Source organism: Vipera berus (assembly GCF_964194415.1).
Source record: "Vipera berus genome assembly, chromosome: 1".
In the NCBI taxonomy this organism is placed as follows: Eukaryota; Metazoa; Chordata; class Lepidosauria; order Squamata; family Viperidae; genus Vipera; species Vipera berus.
Genome location: NC_138202.1, coordinates 254,240,097 through 254,261,310, shown reverse-complemented (window position 1 = coordinate 254,261,310; position 21,214 = coordinate 254,240,097). Strand labels below are relative to the sequence as shown.

General features: G+C 40.3%; 1 protein-coding gene across 2 annotated transcripts in view; it reads left to right on the top strand.

Annotated features, from left to right (window-relative positions):
• Positions 1-430: 430 nt before the first annotated feature.
• The window catches only part of SESN1 (sestrin 1), a 54,171-nt gene continuing 33,387 nt past the window's right edge, over positions 431-21,214 (top strand). The window contains exon 1 of one of the 2 annotated variants that reach the window (XM_081343629.1): positions 431-1,730. In XM_081343629.1, the coding sequence (XP_081199755.1) occupies positions 1,443-1,730 (288 nt within the window). In that variant the 5' untranslated portion in view covers positions 431-1,442. The remainder of the gene's footprint in view (positions 1,731-21,214) is intronic. The other variant, XM_081343628.1, reaches the window with a different exon arrangement.

Sequence of the window (21,214 nt, the reverse complement as noted above, 5' to 3'; positions counted from 1 at the left end):
CGTCCTGGTTCCTCCTGATTGGCACTACAAATCCCAGATACCCTCGGGGATCCTTCACGTTTGATTGGTTGCTTCTAAAGCGGGATTGGCTGGGCTGGATATCCCAGTCGTGGTTCCCCCAGAGGGCGCGTGGTTTGCGTAACTTGAGGAGGGAAGGCGGCGTCGGGCTCTTTGGCGGCCGCCTTCTGGGTCGGGGCTGGGGAAGAGAAGCGGGGTGTCCCGGAATCGGGTGTGGGGCGTCTAAAGCTTCGCCTGCTCCCATACTTGCGCGTCTCTTCGGGTAAAAAATCTCGTAACGGGTTCCCCAGCCTTTCCTTCTCTACCCCGCCACCTCCACTTACTTACTCACTCGACTTTGCATGCTCGGCTCCCCCACCCACGTCCCGACTCGTCTCTTTGGCTGTGCTGCCAAAGACGAGAAGTGGAAGGAAGAGAGTTAAAAAGGCAAGTTCGGAGTTTTATTTCCCGCCCCCACTTCCCCAGAGGGTGAGGGTGGCTCGCAGACGAAGGAAGGAAGGAAGGAAGGAAGGAAGGAAGGAAGGAAGGAAGGAAGGAAGGAAGGAAAGACCTAACTGCCGCATCTGGAGTTGTGGAAGCCAGCCGCGTTTTCATTCCCCCCCACCCCCACTTCCCCAGAGGGTGAGGGTGGCTCGCAGACATAGGAAGGAAGGAAGGAAGGAAGGAAGGAAAGACCTAACTGCCGCATCTGGAGTTGTGGAAGCCAGCCGCGTTTTCATTCCCCCCCACCCCCACTTCCCCAGAGGGTGAGGGTGGCTCGCAGACATAGGAAGGAAGGAAGGAAGGAAGGAAGGAAAGACCTAACTCTGCCGCATCTGGAGTTGTGGAAGCCAGCCGCTTTTTCATTCCCCCCCCCACCCCCACTTCCCCAGAGGGTGAGGGTGGCTCGCAGACATAGGAAGGAAGGAAGGAAGGAAGGAAGGAAGGAAGGAAGGAAGGAAGGAAGGAAGGAAGAAAGAAGGAAGGAAGAAGGAAGGAAGGAAAGACCTAACTCTGCCGCATCTGGAGTTGTGGAAGCCAGCCGCGTTTTCATCTCTCCCCCTCCCCCCTTCCTGGTTCAGTTTCCGCGACGAAACCAGATTTCCCAGTCATTCCCCCTGAAAAGTTGGTAGTTGGCCCCGGGATGATGGAAGTCGAAGCATCCGCTGCTGCCTGACGGCGGCAGAAAACTCGGCGCTTTTGCTCCGCCGCCTACTTGGCCGACAGCACCGCTGGGCGTTGCTCGCGATGCAAACGGACGAATATATCGAGGGGTTAACCAGGTAACCCGGTGGTGGTGGTGGTGGTGGTGGTGCCGGTCTCACCTGTCCTTTAGCCATTCTCCTTTTTAAGGCTTCTGTGATTTTTCCAGAGAAGGCTTCACCATGAGGACAGAGCCCACGAACTGAGACTGGGGGGGGGGGGGTCGTTTTCTTTCTCAAAGAATGGCCGAGGGAGATGGAGAGGTGAGGTGGGATGGGCTGTGCAGCAGGGATGCCAGCGCGAGAGGCGGCGCCTTGGAAAACATAAAGCAGCTGGTCCTGAAGAAAAGTGAGGCAATGGCTCTGGACCAAGGCAGTGCCTCTCCTCCCGCTGCTGAAAGGCTCCTGCCCTCTGGGAACAGTGCGCCAGGTGAGCTGAACCAAATGCTTGCTCGGCTGCTCACGCTTTCCAAGAGGTGTCCCTTCAGAGACGTGAGAGAGAAGACTGAAGCCATTCTGAAGCACGTTCAGGTAAAAGGATGGTTTTATCCCTTCTGTTCTGGATGACTCTTGGTTGTCTTGCCTTTCTGACTTTTGGCACAAAAACATGCACGCCTTAATGGGATTTGGGGTGGCAGGGATCAAACAGAACAATGACCTGGTGGAAAATCTCACGGAATCAGAGAATAATGGTGTCACCCCAGAGGGCAACTATTCTGAAAGGGCAGAATCCATTTTTGAAATCGTACAAAAATGGGACGCTTGGGCATGAAATATGGAAGTATCAGAGTTGATTGTGTAAGTACGATATATTGCCCTGCCTATCATTCTTAATATTACAAATATTTTAGGATAGTTTTTTTATTGAAAAGTTTTACAGTACATTTTAAGTATACTCCATCCCTCCCCCCCACATACCCCCTTCCCCCCAACTTCTCAGAGCTGAAAGCAGGGTATTGCCTCTAACAAGCTTAAACTAATATGCTAACCAACTGTGAATACACTTTAAATCCTATCGCACTTTAACTCCCCTTATACATAAGTAAATAATAGTACATCTTATAATTCTAATATTCATTCATATATATACTAGGTGAAATTTTTAGTCCCATATTTATTCTGAATATATTCAATCCATCTTCTCCATTCTGAAATATATCTCTGTTGCGATTGTTCTTTCAGGTATGCTGAAATTTTTGCCATTTCTGCCAAGTTTGAAACTTTTAAATCCACTCTTCTATAGTAGGCAGTTCCTCCTTCTTCCAATATTGCAAAACCCAAAGTCTTGCTGCCGTTATTAAATTCAACATCAATTTAGTTTCTATAACAGTACAATCAGTAATAATACCCAATAAAAATAACTGTGGGGTAAACCTTATCTTTTTCTTAAATATCTTCTGCGTATTCCACCAAATTTTAATCCAAAAAACTTTTAACTTTTTTACAAGTCCACCACATGTGGTAATAGGTTGCATCCTCACAACCACACCTCCAGCATTTAGGCTGATAATTTGGATACATACATGCTAATTTTTTAGGATCTAAGTGCAACCTATAAAACATTTTATAAAAATTCTCTCTTAAATTTTGAGCCTGAGTAAATTTTACATTTCTGACCCAAAGTTTTCCCCAAACATCCATCGTTATTGGCTCTTGAATATTCTGGGCCCATTTTATCATACAATCTTTGACAATCTTTGACAAGTTCTGTTTCTGAATCTATTTCTATCAATGCATTATATATCCTTCTTATATGCGCTTGACTTTGATCTCTAATTTGTTTTACCAAATTTTCATCTGTTATTGTAATACCAATTTTCTGATCTTCTTTCCATCTAGCTTGTACCTGACCATACTGAAACCAAGTTCGTACTTTTTTAAATATATAAGTGATGCTCCCTTTAATGTTATTAGTTTGCTACTATATACCAACTGCCTAAAAATAACTTAGCTTGCCATTCATATAATCACCACCTGGATTTATACATCATATTTTGCTGAAAAATTTGGCTAATAGGTATGTGTACATTACTGCCATCTCACATTGTTTTTAAAGTAAGGTATGAGCTTTATCACCTGACATGGGCATCAGTTTGTGTTTGCACCACTTAGGTTTTAAACAATGGCTTGTAAGGTGATAAGGCCTGGGTTGCAGAAGCCCAAAATGTTTTCAATTGGGCTTGAGTAGGTAAGCCTATTCAACTCTTAATTGAATTGCAGTAGATGATGGGATAGCAAATGGAAAGTGATGGTGCACACATGCTCATTAATATGGAAAGTCAGCATATAGAAATATAACTTGTGAAAATCTGAGACATAAAGCTGTTTCTTCATTATTTAGCATCAAATGGGATTGTAAGATGAGGCATATAAAGCTTTTATCTCATTTTCTGTCCCATTAAAGGGGTATGAAAAGGATAACTAGCATTGTAAGCACAACATAGGTTGTATCAGAATGTAAGTTATATGATTAAACTTGCAACACGTTCAAATTCTGAACTGCTTTCGGTATATATTTCATTGAATAATTATTAGAGGTGCACTGTATCCCACTGTAGAATGCCTGAACATTTCTGGCTGATGATTAGCTTGTTGAAGATTTACAACAAAAATGTATTAAGACTTGTCTACTTGTTTTTCCTAGTGGGTTTGAGGTTTAGAAGTCTTTTGGATGAGAGATTTACCTAATTCATCATTCCATTCTCACATGGGAAATCTGTTAATAGCACCTGGGTAAGATAGCAAGTGTGGAAGGACTTTAGTTCTGCAGGTTCTATTTCCTAGAATATTGAGATATAACTGAAGAACAAATAATGGATTAAAAGGGATATATATTCTGTGCAGTACTTTGGAGCATGTGGAGGCACAAACGTTGCACTTCTCCATAGCTATTTAAAGCAGTTTTTTTTCCAGTACTGAGTGGCTGCCCTTTCAACCCATCACAGGAGCTGGCAAAAATCTGTTTGATTTTGGAAACTGCAGAGAGATGCTATGTTTGCACCCTGATGTGTTCTAGAACACCTTTGGGGATTCAAAGTGCTGCATAGCTCTAGCAGAGATATACTTGGAATTAAGGAATCAAACATAACAATTCTGTGTCTAGCTCTTCAGAAATTATTCAGTACTGAAAAAAGGAGGTGGCTGACTCTCTGATATGGGTAACTGTTCTTCCTGAAATTAGCCTTCCTCCATAAGCCAAAGTTGTGTTTCTGTGTCGCCATACATGGAAGGAAAACAAAGACTATAGTTTAAAATGCTTCTGCCAATAAAAATGCTTTAGCCAGTCAAATTGCAGAGCAAAGTACGTCTGCAGCAAGCCTTTATGTCCACTATAGTGCCTCAGGCTATACAAGTTAGAGGTTAGCATAGTAAGTAGGTAATTGTAGGTAGGTAATGCCCCATTTAGAATGTGGGGTGCTATTGTCAACTTTAACCCAACAAGCAGCACTGAAAAAACATATGCAAACTGATATATTCATTTCAGTATTTCTAATAAGTAATTTTTTGAGGAAAGTTAAACTATAGCAAAAAAAAAAAAACACAACCAAACCGACACCCCGTCCTAAGCAACTGCTTTGTTCAAAGAACAAGCTCTCTCTATAGAAATAATAATAAATCCCTTTTGCAGCTTTCGTTCCCATTCTGCATAACAAGCCGCCTAGCTCATTCTACTTTGTTGGCTGGTCTGTTTCCATCTATCCTCCATTTTTGCAACAATCTGATCTGCTGTTTGTCTGTTTTTTCCCCCGCTATCTGGATCAGAACTATCTCACACTACTACTGGGTTTGTTCTCTTTCTGCCTTCCTCTTTGTAGAGCTTCTTCACAGAGTTCCTCTATTCCTGTATTATGGAAGGAGAGCCTCAGTAAGCAGTCTACCCTAGCAGTGCTACCCTCATTGGGCAATCTGAAGCATTGCATTTTGCATTATACTCTCACCTTCAGCAGTGCCTTCTGGCACCTTCAGAGCATGCATGTCTGATATATCACACTGTTCTGGAAATTCATCCTCCTCCTCCACTGATCCTGCACCATTTTTATTAGAAAGGAAAAAAGTACCTGGTTTTGCAAGAGTAAAAGGTGTAGTAGGCATATTAGCCAACTGAGGAGATGCAAGTCCAGTTACAGCAGGGGTGTCAAACTGCCGGCCCGCAGGCTGGATGCGTCATGGCGAAACTGCGCTCACCCCATTGCTGGCAATGACGAAAAAGTCGTGATCGGTCACAATACATCATGTGATGTTGCGAGTTTGACACCCCTGAGTTACAGTGTGTAAAACTGAGCTATTACTTATTTAAGAGTGTTCTTGAGGAAAATACCAGGTGATCTGCTTTCCAGGTTTCCATAGTTATATTGTGGGAGTTCCCTGTGGTGACATTTCCACATAGTCTCTTTATTGTGTAGAATGTTTCTATGTAAGTGGCTTCCATGTTGAATGACATTCTGTGTCAGGCTTGCTTTTCAGATAAGTTATTTTTGGCATTGATGTATACTCCCACAATTTAGTTTGCCATTTTTCTAAAGAAGGAATTAACATGTAATTTTCACTAAATGGCATGAAGTATCCTGATAGCCACTGTCATATACAAAGCTGACTCTAAATAATTTGTAGAGATATAAGGTATAGTACTATTTAACAGAAAAAATAATTGGGAGACAAGAAAATCGTATATTCTTGAAGAGCTGGAGTTTCAGTAAATGGCTTGTGTGTGTGAAAGAAATATAGAAGTGTTGAACTGTGGGGCATTCACAAGTATATGCATTATCAGTGTAAGAAAGTGATTGGTTAGTATTCCTGTTGTAGTCTCCCTTATCCAGGAGAATATTTATGTTCCCATAACAGAGAAATCAGAGCAGTTGAAGCTGAAGAGGTCTCTGATCTTCCATAATATGTTCTAGATTGTCCACATTGGAGATTTTATGTTGAGATAAAGAAGAAATGCTTCTATTACACTGCAACACTTAATACTACTTTCAACAGTAGGCTAGTGATGCATAACTGGATTTACAATTGGATTACTTTGAACATACCTTGTTATTTTAACTCTTGTTTTCTTCTTCTTTTTAAAGCTCTTCATCCCTTTTTATTATGAAATGAATCTTATTGGAGTCATTAGCATTAGAACATTAGCAACAAATAGAAATAAATGGTGAGGTTTAAATAATAATGCAGATGTGTTTTATATTATCACAGCAATGACTTGGTGAAATTTAGAAGACACTGGTCATTTCCCCATTAGACTATCTTCTACAGTCAGTCAATCATGTTTATGCCAAAATACTAACAATGACAACAACAGGATTTATATCACTTAAGCAATGATCCAGTGATAATATGGAGATGCTATAAATCACTATTAGGGAAATAACCTATATGTATGGATTTTGTCTTACTGACCTCACTGCTGATTTGTAACTTATCTGTGAGGAAACTAACAAACACTGGTTTTAATATGGATCCACTGTGGGATCCACTCTATAGGTCCATCGTCCTGATCTTTGTTTCCTCTTCTTCAGCTGAATACAAGTCCATGAAAAAACTGCTAACTTTTTCAGGCATTTTTACTGAAGGATCTTTAGAAATCTCTACTACCTCATTCCATTCACCCCACTGTAATGGAAATGGTCCAGATAGACCTGGGGTAAGGTCTGAGCTGAGATATGTTTGGGCAAAGAGCAACTCTGTCTTGCTGAGATTAATTTTGAATTTGTTCCTACCCATCCAACCCTCAGCTCTGTCACTGAGTTAGGATTTCCATGACAGGTCTTCTAGTTTGGCCTGGAATCGTTATGATAAACTGCCTATTATCAGAATGCTGATGCTACCTCAGTTGAAACTGAAGGATTTGCCTACATACAAGTGCAGTTTTGCTTTTGTATGTAGGGGAAAGTGAAAGATGAAGTATAGGTTGATTAGGGCCTTTTATAGTAAAGAAGCTAAACCTGCTTTCTCACTTGAGAACATGGCGGAATGTTTTGCTGGATAAAAACTAGGAGCTGACTAGTCCAGCTTACTTAGGAAAAAAGATACCGGTACATGCTTTTTGAGATTTGGGAAGATGATGGAAATTCTGGTAATTATCAGAATGATTTCTGTCCTCTAAAAAAATTCAGATATTTTCTGGTAAATAAAGCCTGGGCCTATCAGTGAATTGTGATCTTCTGTCTGCCCAAATTTCTTTTCTACTTTATTCTACTCTTTAGAGTTTTTGACAAGTGTCAGGTGAAAAGGTTTAAATCTTGCAAATATTCCTGTTACTGTGATGCACAGAGGATTACTGGGGAAAGTATGTTCAAGTGGCACTTATTGTTAGGATGCCACAGGCAGGAAGTGCTAAAGAAAAGGGTATGTGTAAATCTAAATTGAGAGCAGAATTTTCCAAGCATTCTGCCAACTCAAAGCATTTTGTTTAATGTGGTACATTAACTTTCCAAATGAAACATTCAAGAATATGAAAGAACAGTCAACAGTATCTTGAAGTGTATTTTTATGAGAGGTTTCTTTCAGTACCCTGGATTCTGTTTTAATTCTTGGCTATCTAGTCCTGGCTAAAGAAATGTTTTCATTCAAAATAAAATATTTGCAGGAATATAATAGTCACTAGAAAAAGCACCCATCTTTTAGTTATTCTATACAACTTTAATTTTTCCAACTATTAAATGGTTGGTATGTTAGCCTGCCCTATAGCATGTATTCCTTACATTTTTTCACAACCCAGAGCATAAATCAGATATATTATCTAGGACATGGGTTAAAGCAATGCAATTTACTGAATGGATATATGGATGTTTAAAGCTGCCATTCTGTGCATACATAGAGTAAAAATATCGAAAGTGTTCATATCTGATTACAGATCTCCACTGTTTCCATGATATCATTTGAAAAAAAATGTTTTCCATGCAGTCAAATAGTTGCGTTTTGTGAAGAATAATTAAATCGGGAAAATGCATGGAGACAGACAAAAAAGCCTACACATAAGCTTGACGGAATCATGTGCTTTTTGCCTGTCAATAAAGTGGTGCAGAGTGATGTCACCACAAAGGGAAAGATACTTTAAACTTTCTCCGTGTACATGGAAGAGTATACATGAAAGAACAATGAGAGAATTGCTATCTGCATATAGTCAGCTACATATACTGTGTGTGTATAGGCTGAAACAGGAAATAAAGATTTGTCCCATGTTTGGGGCCTAGCAAGGTAATCCAAATAGTTAACAAGCGTTTCACACACACACACACACACACACACACACACATATATATATATATATATACATATATGACTATATGCAGATGGCAATTCTCTCTCTCTCTCTCTCTCTCTCTCTCTCTCTCTCTCTCTATATATATATATATATATATATATATATATATATATATATATATATATATATATATATAGAAATTTTTTTAAAAAAAATAATTTTTTTTTAAAAAAACAACTGCCTAATGTGCAATCAGACCAGGTTCGAATCTCAGAAGGGTATGGCTGACTGATGAAAACAAATAAGTTTGAAATGCATATCAGTCTCCCTTTAATTCTTTGTTAGCAATCTAAAAAAAATTACACAAATATGAGCTGTCACTGTTGTGACTACTGCCTGTCGATGGCCTTCGGTTAGATATACTGTGTGTGTATATATATAGGCTGAAACAGGAAATAAAGATTTGTCCCATGTTTGGGGCCTAGCAAGGTAATCTAAATAGTTAAGCATTTCACACACACACACACACACACACACACACACATATATATATATATATATATATATATATATATATATATATATATATACATACACACACATATACACTAAGAACATGTACTTTGAGGCCAACCACTGTTCATTGCCTCCTACAGCTATTGTCAAGCTCAAGGGTAAAAAGAATGCCAATTGACTAAATCATTGACAGTTAAAGGGTTTACTTAAGAAAAGAATGCATTGCATCTCTAATTACTAGTTCATAGTCATTACTAGTTCATAGAGTTTATGTTGTCTTATTTTACCATCTGCTGGTTGAGCTGCCAAATAATGAAACGTGCTTACGCAGCAGTTGGCTATCTTGTTCAAAAAGATTTTGTCAGCTCCAATTCTCTTCCTGTTCCTGCTCAAAGGAAGAGCAAAAGGATTTCCACTATTCCATAAAAGAAGAACATGTTGGGTAGTCACATTTGAGATAGTTTGGTTTCCTATTTATGCCATTAGTCTGAAATATGTATAAATGAGCTTACAAATACAATAGTTTGTTGGCTGCTTGTGAAGTAAATGCTGTTATCTGAACTAATATATGATTTTAACTTCAAACCAAAAATTATTTCTGCCTAGATTCCTTCTTAATTCCACTGAATAGAGGTTTCTAAGACAGGCATAGAGGGTGAATTTAAGTTTTCCTTATAAACTGCTAAAATTGAAAGAGAAGTTTTGAAAAGATATGAACATCTTATCTTAGAATCTTCCATTGTATAATACAGTTCAAAGTAAATATGCCTGTTCATTGAATAGTCTCTGAACATTAGATAGTGAAGCAGATGCATTAAGCACTACTAGTGAGAACTACAGTTAGATAGATAGAACTGGATAGATAGTCCAGTTTTTTTTCCTGGTCTCTGATAAGACTTATGGATGTTCTTTGAAAGTGGCATATGAGCTGCCAGGGTATAATATAAGCCTCTAATCTGATATGGCAAGGATGAAAGGAAGCCAAGGCCATTTTACAACACAATAGAAGTACCACAACTTCCTTCTCAAGCTTTAAGTTGTCCTTTCCTATTCAGACTGTAATGATTGTTAAGATATGCTAAGAATACTTCTTATTCTAAATAAAACAGTGTTAGAGCCAGGGATTATCCTCAAGCAAGCGGCATGGGAACAAAGGAATTTGTTTGTTGTAGTAGTAGTTAAGATGATGGCCTAGAAACCAGGAGACTGTGAGTTCTAGTCCTGTTTTAGGCATGAAAGCTGGCTGTATAACTTGGGCCAGTCTCTCAGCCCAACCTACTTCACAAGATTATTATTGTGAGAAGAAAGGAGTATTATTATGTTTACTGTCTTGATTTAAAATGAATAAATAAAAACATTCTTTGACTATGGACCCTAGCATGGAATATTAAGAGTTAACTACTTACTAAGTTGGACTAAAAACTATTGTAGCTCCAACTTCCACTTAAATAATTAGTGCTATTTGGGAATCCAAACTGTTATTTATGTTTATCATGCTAAAACCTGTTTAAGTGCTGCACATGTTTAAATATGTACTTCAGGTAAAGAATTGTCCTGTATAGGCAATGGATACTTCATTTGTTCTTTAACTTGACTTCACTGATTCTTTCTTTTTAATGAAGTGTTCTTTCTGTGTTTCTAAGATGTGGCCTGCCCTTGGTTTTCTTATAAATATTTAACAGTGTGAATGCCCATTGTATTGAAGTTGTAAAATTTTAATATGCACTACCATGCAAAGAGCTACCATAAGCTACATTGCCACTGTTGTGCAATACTGAATATTTAGTCTGTGAATCATTTGAGAAAGAAATAAGGTCAAAATTGTGGAGAGACGAGCTTGAAGGATTTGATTCCTTTGAAACAATATAAAATATGCATATATGGAATGATGAATGGGAATTTGGGGTTTTTATTCTTGATAAGAAAAGCCAAATCCATGGCAACTGAATGGAAGTTTTGAAAGAATATTCACCTATATCCAACTCTAATATAAAATTAGTTTGTTACGTAGTAGCATTAAGTCACTTTGTTCATAGTCTCTATTTAGCTTGTGGACTGTTTAAAAGTCTGAACATTTTGAGGTTGGACTCAAAATAGATGAGTTCCAACCTTAGCAGAAATGTTCCTACTATATCAAAACTGTTTTAGGCTACTTGGAACATTGCTGTTATCATCAGAGGAACATTGGAACATTTCCACTAAAATTAGAAAACTTCAAAGTTCAGAATGGTTTGTACACCCCTACAATTTAGCTTGCAATCATTGGTACAGCCATTGGTAATTGTAGGAACAGGGCAATTGGGTGTAAATAACTAAAAGATATACCGGTAATCTAATACAGGGGTGTCAAACTCAATTTCATTGAGGGCCGCATCAGCATTGCGGTTGCCCTCAAGGGGCCAGGTGGGTATGGCCAGAGTGGGCGTGGCCTACTGGGTGGGCATGGCTAGAGTGCGTATGGCCTACTGGGTGGGCGTGGCCAGCTCTACGTTCGCATCAAGGGTGCCTTTGAGGGCCTGGGCAGGAGTGGGACAGATCTGAGGGTCTCTGGCAGAAGGAGGGTCTCTGGGCCAGGGCCAAGACAGTGGGGGCCGTTCCCTCACTGTTTCCAGGATGGCTTCGCGGGCCACATGAAACCACTTCGCGGACCGGATCCGGCCCCCGGGCCTTGTGTTTGACATGTCTGATCTAATACTTCAGAAGTTGAAGAAGAGGCCAAAACCAAAATAACAAAAATAGAGAGTCAAAAATCTGGACTAAAAACCACCCTTGGGTAGATCTGGATAAATGTTCTTATACTGAAAAGACTTTCTCTGCTTAGTCTTTTTGCAATCTGATGTATGTATCATCTGCTTTATAGGTAAAACCTGTCACTATCATGAAAAGAAAATATTTGAGTTTATTCACTTTTTCTTTTTTCCTTGGTAGCATCTAGACATCTTGGTTAATTTTGAATGTAAAGCAGGTCAGCTTTGGTTAATACTTGAATTGGAGACTAGAAGGAAATATAAGGACTGTAGGCTGGACTGGGAAGTTTAAAAAAACATTGCAGAATAATGCATTGACAAGCAACTTCCGTATTTTTGGAAAGTAATTACAGTACAGTACATGGATGAGTCCACGAAGTAACAAAGTGTCCAGCTTGATTCAAAGCATTTGAACTGACCTTACCTTACATCTCTTAAGCTTGAAAACTGACTGGGTAACTTTGGGTCTGTCACTCTTTCTCAGTCCAGCCTATTGCCTCGCAGTGTTATTGTGTGGGAAATGGGAGGCAAGAGCACTATGCATGCTATCTTGAGTTGTACAAAATAAAAGATGGTGTGTATGTGTATCTCTTTCTATTAGCTGATATGTGAGTTAGTTAGTTTAATAGGTCTCTGACAATCATCCAAGCAAAGTAGATCTAGTTACTCAAAGGCTTGATGCATGAAGGCTTCCTTAGGTGTTTGTATAAAAGACATGAAAACCAAGACGTAATGTTAAGAATGGACCCCAAATGAAGCATCTTATTAAATGATCTGTATACTTGCATTGTTTAACAATATGGAGAGCATTATGGACCTGTACAAATAATAATCCATCCCTAAAGCAATTAAAAATATGGATACTGACATTGTAAAAGACGAGAGAGTCATTATTGTGAGATAGGAGGCTATATAATTTGCTTATATAAATACATAAATAAGATATGAACAAGGGGAAAGGAATAAGGTAAGGTAAAGGTTCCCCCGCACATGCGTGCTAGTCGTTTCCGACTCTAGGGGCCGGTGCTCATCTCCGTTTCAAAGCCGAAGAGCCAGCGCTTGTCCGAGGACGTCTCCGTGGTCATGTGGCCAGCATGACTAGACGCCAAAGGCGCACGGAACGCTGTTACCTTCCCACCGTAGTGGTCCCTATTTTTCTACTTGCATTTTTATGTGCTTTCGAACTGCTAGGTTGGCAGAAGCTGGGACGAGTAACAGGTGCTCACTCTGTTACGCTGCACTCGGGATTCGACCCGCCAAACTGCCGACCTTCTGATCGACAAGCTCAGCGTCCTAACCCACTGAGCCACCGCGTCCCTTGGGAAAGGAATAGGGAATAATAATAGTCAAATATAGGTACTTATTTTTAAATGTATAAAACTTACAACTAACTTGAAACATTTTAGTTGTCCAGGTGGGAATGACTACTAATAAGCAACAGATGAGGGGAAAAAAATAAACAATTAGGTTTCCCACCAGAACCAATGGAATAAACTCTCCCCCCTCCCCCCTTTTTCCCCTTCCTTCTGTGCCAATGTTATTGTAATTGATGCTGCTAGGTAACAATATTGCCCTAAGTCTTACTTAATTTTTCTAACTCTTAATAGTCAGAGGGAGGAGGGGGGGAATGGGACATCTTTTACAAGTACTGCATTGATTCTCATGCTGAAAATTTGTATTTTGCTAATTAAAGAGACAGCTACAATAGATTTTGCATCAATTCCTCATCTATATGAATCCTGCTTAACACTACTTAACAAAATACTTTCAGCTTTATCATATGGCAAGTATTATCTGAGCTGAATTCTTCTGAAGGTCAACAAAAAAGGATCACCAAAAAGGGCACAGGTTCTGTGACAACTGGAAAGCTTCCTTAGTGAAAAGAATCCAGTTGAATAACATTTTACGGTTGACCTTGAGGTTACTTAGAATGAAGCTTAATCTCTATTTTAAAAGTGTGGTTTTACATTTTAGTATCTAGAAAATAAAATCATTTTCACTGATTTACTGCAATAGTTAAAAGGGCTTTTTTTTTGGCAAAGAGCTGGGTGGGGCTGGGGTTGGCTTTGTGAAAATGGGGGCGGCCAAAAGTAGTCGTTTTTTTCTCAATTTTTTTGCAGTGTGAAGCCAGCCCCCATATAGCTCAGGAATGTGGTGCAAAGCGGAATTTTAGTGTGCTGCTTCCCTTTATGCTGCTTTGTGTTCCCCCCCCCTTTATTTGCTGCATGAAACCAATCCCATACACCCCAATGGCCAGGCCAGAGATGCCTCATCAGCAGGAAGAAAAAGATGGTGGGGAAGGTTAGCAGGGGTGGCAGGGGTCTTGAGGTGCAGGGTAGCAAGGATGACTTTGACTGGGTGAGGGGGTAGCTGCAGATTCCCAAGATGTGGCGTGCAGCCCCAGAACCAAAGGGGCAGCGGTGTGGGAGAGATAGGTTGGTTAGGAGGCAATTCCTTACCTTATTAGGCTCAGGGCTGGGAGGGACCAAGGCAGGAATGGCTTTGATTGAGGTGGATCATCAGCTAACAACTGGTAAAATTATCTTAAAGGTAACAGGGATTGCTGGGATTGCAGTTACTAAGCGATTGCAGTCACATGACATCTTTTTTTTTTTTACAACCACCTTGCTTAGCAACCAAAATTTCAGTCCTAATTATGATTGTAAGTCAATGACAGGTAGTCCTTGACTTCTGATCACAGTTGGAACCAGAAATTCCGTTGCCTAAGTAAGGTGATTGTTAAGTGAGTTGCATTGATTTTGCCACCTTTCTTGCCATGATTATTAAGAGCATCACTGCAGTTTAGTGAATCAAGCAAATGGCAGACACATGATCCCGGGATGCTGCAATCTTTGTACATGTCTGCTGGTTGCCAAGGGCCTAAATTTTGATCACATGATGGTAAGGATGCTGTAATGGTCATAAATGCAAAGACTGGTCATAAGTCACATTTTTTTCACTGCCATAAATGAATGGCAACAGGACTAGTGCAGGACTACCTGTATGTGCCAATTCAAACATCATGGCCCTTTGTATTTGACAGATGGAAATTTTGTCAATGTGCAGATTTTTTTAAGTGCTGTCCAAGGTTTTTTGATAGGACATCCAATATGCTGATGACCACTGGGAGCACCACTGCCAATTTATACTATACAATTTCAACATACATTTTCAAATCTTGATCCTCTGTGATCTTCCCCATTTTTTTGTGTTGTATTCTATTCTCCCCTGGTATTGTCACATCAATTATCCACACTTTCTTCTATTAATATATTATTACCCCAGTGTTTCAACTCTTTGTAAATTGTTAAAGACCTGGTTGTTCTCCCAGGCCTTGGGCTGGAATGATAGTTGAACCTTTTTGGGTTTTATGTCCCCTATTTTGGTTGGCTGTATTCTTTTTCACTGGTTGTTTTCATTCAAATTTATTTTAAATTTTTAATGTAAGCTGCACAAAGCTGCTCAGGAGTCAGGTGGCCTGAAACTGAACAAATGCATTAAGTTATATATCCTAAGGGCATGCAAAAATTTCACAATCCCAGGAGAAGGTAATTTAACAGAGAAATGTTGTGATGTATGAATTGATAGCAAGAAAAAAATATGAAAATAGATTGAGGCAGGATTTGGGGTGATGAAGTAAGTAAACTATTTTTAGCTAGCAAATTGTTAGATGGATGGGAGATATCAAGGAAATCCAGGGTCAAAGGCTAGATAGTGAAATCAAAACAACAAAAATCCCAGAAGGCGGCGGTGGCTGGTCATTGGTATGGTTATCAACAAAGCTACAGTGGTCTTCGACTGAACAACCACAATTGGGACCAGAATTTCCATTGGAAGTAGTTGTGGCCATAGGTTGAGTCAGACCTGATTTTACAACAGTTTTTACTGTGGTTGTTAAGCAAATCAACAAGTTCATTAAGCTAATTGCCAAGGATCCAAATCCAGGGTGTGTGTGTGTGTGTGTGGTATGACAGTCATAAATCTGAGTACAGGTCTTAAGTCACTTTTTCCAAGGTGTTGTAACTTTCAACAGTCATTTAACAAATGGTTGTAAGTTGAAGACTACTGTAATGTATTTGTTTACTCCAGTTCACCAGGAGTCAAGCTAGACTCTGAGGACCCTTCCCCTTCATCTTACAGATTCATTCAGGGCAGCCAAAAGTGCCCCTATATTATGTAAATTAATGTATAGACAGTAGACACCATTTTCAGTTCAAATGATGACCAGCTTTTAGTATCCTAAATTATGTTTGTAAAAATTCATACTCCGATTGTTTTCCTTGGCAAGTGAGGGCTGGCAAAAGTAATGCACAAGCCACATCCTCTGCAAAGTGTGTATGCAGACTTTGTCAAGAAGAGTATCAGTGGAAGTGAGAGCTCAGTTTTTCCCTGTATTTGCCTTTTTACCCATAATTACTTGCTTTCAAAACCTTTTCTCTAGAGAGAATTATGTCTGGGCATGAAAAACAACCCTGTTCTTACAAAAAAAAGTGTGCCTACTTAAAGTAGTTTTGTGGAGGAAGGGTGAACAGGAAATTCAGCTCTTCACATTTGGCCATATTGTACTTCAAATTGTCCCTTTCCCCCATCCTCCTAGAGATTTAGCCACAGATCCAATTTTGCTGTTGTCATGTCTAGTATGGTCACAAAAGTTCATGTTGGAATATTACAGAACCTGGGGCAAAAGTATGTTCTCTTTCTGAAATTCGGATGTGCTTTAGAGATATTATTCTATTAACTGTTGCTGTTTGTTTGTTTGTTTCATCTGCCTTTCATAATAAACCTTAACCACACTGCTTGATCTTTTCCCTGAAGCAGCCATTCATCATTAAGATTTCAGACAAAAGCAGAAAAACAAGCCTCTCTCTGCTGTAATAGGACATGAACGAATGGCAGCATTGTGGCTTACATTTGTGATTGGCTGAAGGAGATCACACCCTTGGAATCTGTTTATCCCTAAAAGCAAGATAGGATCTTCTCTGAATTTCAGAGAACCATTTATGCAATGCTTCATATTCAAACAAACATGATTACAGTATTTGCAAATTATTTGGGTGGGTTAGTAATGAATAGGGGGAATGAATAAGTGTTTCTTTTGAGAACAGTATGTCCTTTGACTTGTTGTCTGACAGCACACTTGTATATGCGTCTACTTGAAAGTAGAATCTATTCATTTCAGGATGATTTGCTTCTTGACTATCACATATATAGGATTGCAGCTTCACGTTTTGGGTAGGGGGTGGTGGTGTAAGCATGCTAAACAATATGTGAACTTTTAAAAAAGAATTTAAGATTATTTCTCAAATGAGATAGTATAATAATTTACAAACGGAACATAGTTGGTTACATTTTTGTTATATCTATTCATGCACAAAGTTTAAGCCTCTGCTATTTAATTGCAAATAGTGCATTTGCAAGCAAATAATACATTTTATTAAAATTCTTAATTTGAAATTCTATGAAATTTTCTGATTGTAAAACAATGCTCCAAATGGTTAGCTAGTGTAGGCTACAGTTTCTCAAATATCCCTTACTATACTAGATTTTAAAACTAGTGCTTTTATAAAATGCTAAAGTGTGGGTGAACAGTGTTAGGTTTTTACAAACTGGCCTCTCTTTAATAATATGGAATTGTTTAGATAGCCCAGAAGGAGGCTTTGGTTGTGATCCATGTTCTGTATGCATAAGTGGTAAGAATTACAATTCTGTAGTTGTTCTTAGGGACACCGCTTCTTAAATTTCTCTTGCATTTAAAAAGAAAAACAATTTGGGGATAATAGCTGTCTAGGGAAAAATAACTGCCAATGGGCGCATATTATTTTTCCACTAAATTTTATTTAAATTGTTCTCACTCCAAGTTTCCAAATTGTTTCTGAGAATAATGCATGTACATTTTGTGCATAGTGACAGTGGTCTAGGATTCAGAAGGTTGCACATTCTTTTCTGTGAAGTCTCTTTGGTAATTAATTTTACAGAATCCTGAACTATTATTCCCAAATTTCAAAACCAGACTTCATTTGCTGCCATATTAAAAAAAAAACTGGATTAAAGGCTTTGAAATATAGAAAAAAAGAAGAAAGTGAAAACACTACTTTTCTATTTTCTTTTTCATTTTCTGCTTTAGAGAAGCAAAATAAGTTTGTCCCATTTAAGTGTTGTTGTAGCAAACACTGGTGCAGTGTTCTGTTACAGAAAATCAGATGCCATTTTGTAAAAGATTCTGTTTTACTGATACCATTAAAAAAAACCCCTCAGCTATTTTTTGATTGGTATACTGAATTTGTGGACCTCTGCTGAAGGAAATTGTTCTGAGGGAATTTATAGAGGAAGAATTAGGGCTATAACTAAGAATTTGGGGGTTTAGTTACTTGCATATCTAATAATTGAATTCATTTCATTTCCAGTTTCAAAAATTCTTTATTCTAAAAGTATTATCCCCTCCCCATTTCCTGTAAATAATGCTTTCTTGTTTCTTACTTCATACTGTTCAAATATAAATGTACTTGACTCATTTGATTAAGGGATTTATTCCCATTTTCTGTTGTGATCCTACTGGATTAAAATGTAGCTTTTTAAAATGCTTCGAATTTTGGCAGCAAGCAATAAATACTGTTTTTTTTTATTATAATCTGCCTATATTTCCAAACAAGTTATCTTTATTTGGGGCGGGGAATGGAATACATTGCACTATAAAAACATTTTCATTACTATTTTAAAAATGTAACAAGTCCACTGTTACATATCACTAAGCAGGAATCTTCTTCAGGCCTGTGACCTGTTGACTGTACTGTACAGGTGTAACACTCTTTCAAAAGACCCTTAAATCTGTGTTCAGGAACAGCTTAACTAAGTTGGATTCACTTTGCAGTTGAAGCTGCCTTGTTGCAGGTCAGGGGAATCTTACCTAGCTATATGGGAATGATTTGCACTTGTTGGCCTGAGGAAGTGGACAGAGTCCTAAGGATCGTGAGGTCAGTCATCTGCTGTTTAGAGCCATGCCCCTCCTGGTGGCCCTGGGGGATGTCATGTGAATGGAGTTTAACAGTGGTGAATTCTTTGAGCAGGTATTTCCTTTACCTTCAAGAAGGCCTTGGTTCACTTCCTCCTCAAGAAGCCATCTCTGGACTCCATATAGTAGACAATTTTCCTCCAGTGTCTAGCCCCATCTTTTAGGGGAAGGAGTTGAGAAGATGATTGGAGAACAGCTTCAGAGGACCTTGGACAAACTAGATCATCTGGATTCCTTTCAGTCAGGATTCAGACTTGGGTTATGGGACAGGAATGGCATTGCTCGGGCTTTTGGGTGATCTCTGCAAGGATGGGATGAGGCTTGTGTATCCATGCTTGCTGTACTTGACCTCTCTGCAATTTTTTATTCCATCATTATGGTATCCTTCTGAATCAGCTCAAATGATAGGGGCACTGTGTTATGCTGATTCCCCTCCTTTCTCCAGATTTAATTCCAGTCAGTGGTGATGTAGGGGAGAGATTTTGTCCTTGGCTCCTACTACGTTTCCCCAAAAATAAGACCGGGTCCTATATTTATTTTTAGTTCAAAAGACCAGTTGGGGCTTATTTTGGGGGGCTCTCTTATTTTTCCATGTACGGGAGGCGGTGAGCGTGTGGGCACCAAAGATGTCTGGCAGCAGCCACAGCTCACCGGCCTTTTGGCTGGTGCACTCTGGGGCTGAGAAGCCCTCACAGTACAGGTGAGTGGGAGCACTGCTACCAGCTGGCCGGCCCCTGCCAGATGTGCCACATAGCTACCCGCCCACTCCATCCCACCGTCTGGTTGCTCGTGGCTGCGATGAGGCAGGAAGCCGCATGGTGTGCCAATGCCACCATGAGGTGAGATGAGACAGATGGGGTGTGGAGCTGTCCCACACTCCCTGCACCTGCGCACCTCAGGGCCCCCGCAGCCAGGCCACTGCCCACTTGGTGACTTCCCCCCACCTGTTCAATGACCTGGCTGCCTGCCCGCCTCTTCCCTTTTACTCCCCTCTTAAGCCGGATTGCCATGGAGGATAGCGGGGGAGGCTTGGTCCCCTTACCTGGTCCCTCTCTGCCATTTCAGAGCCAGTGGGAGTAATGGCGAAAGGCCTCCGCCACCACTGCGCATCAATGAAGTCCACCCTGTAGGGCCTTTCTTCAGTCCCCACTGCCCCACCCTGCAGATCACCTGCCCAGCGATGGATGCCACCTTCTCCTGCTGCTGCTTTGGTCCTGGGGCGCTGCCTCACACTACCTTCTCCCCATTCACCACCTGTATTATATGGTTTCAATGGAGGCAGCTCTGGAGGCCAGTGGTAGGAAGTAGTGGCGAGCAGGGTGGGGCGAATTTTTCTCCACATGTATATATAACTGTCCTTTGGCTGTGTGGGCAGAGCCGTGAAGGGGCCAGGTGGCCAGCCCAGGGACAATACAGAGACCGGGTGCTGCCGCCACCAGTCCCCCACCGCCTGCCTTACCTTGCGGCGGCAGCACCCACTCTCTGTTTCAATCACCTGGCTCCCTTCGTGGCTCTGCCCACACAGCCACGGGAGGATTATATGTGTATGTGAACAAAGATTCCGTCTGCCTCCTAAGTAGTGCCGTAGATGATGTATCCTGGTGCCTGGAGACTGTGAGGATCTGGAAGAAAACAGGCTTCAGTTGAACCCTGGCAAGAAAGTGGTTTTGGGTTTGGGAACCTGACAGTTCTATGACCATTGCCATATTTGGTGCTGGATGGGGTTTCACTGCCTCAAACCAGACCTGGTACACAATTTGGGAGTCCTTCTGGACTCACGATTCCTGCTCAAAGAATAGATGGCAGTTGTGGCTAGGAGGGCATTTGCACAGCTTCATATTGTGCACCAGTTGCACCTGTTCCTAGTTTGGGGACTCTGCTCATGGTCACTTATGCTCTAATCACTTACCAATTGGATTACTGTAGTCTACATGGGACTGCCTTTTAAGCATATAGGAAAACTTCAGCTGGTGCAAAATACCTCTAAAACAGCACCCACTATACCTCTGCTCCGTGAGTTGCATGGATTGATAGTCTGCTTCCGGGTTAAATTCAAAGTGCTGTTTTTAATCTTTAAAGCCCTTTATGGCAGGGGACTAGCTATCAGATCCTGCAGAAGAGGCATGGCATGAGTCCTATCTGCTAGGCAACTATATATGGTGGGTCTCAAGAGACCCACTGGTCTCTGGTGAGGTGCCTGCTTTTGGATCATCCTCCCTCCCTCCTGAAGTGAGGCTTGCTCCATCCCCGTTGATTTTCTGGAAGTCTCTGAAAACCTCGTTTTATCATCAGGTCTAGTGGACTAAGTGGATCGCCAATACATATGCTCAGAATTATCTTGGTTGGCTTTTCGTTGTAGATGATGATGATAAGCCCAAAAGGCTTAACACAGTGATTAACAGTAATAATTAGCCTTGTACTAAATTTGTGATTTAAGCATGGACCTATAGTATAAGAATTGCATAATAATAATAGAAAATAGCACTGTAGCCAAAGGGAGTTTCATAATTTAAAAAGTAAGTTTTTACAATTTGAAAAC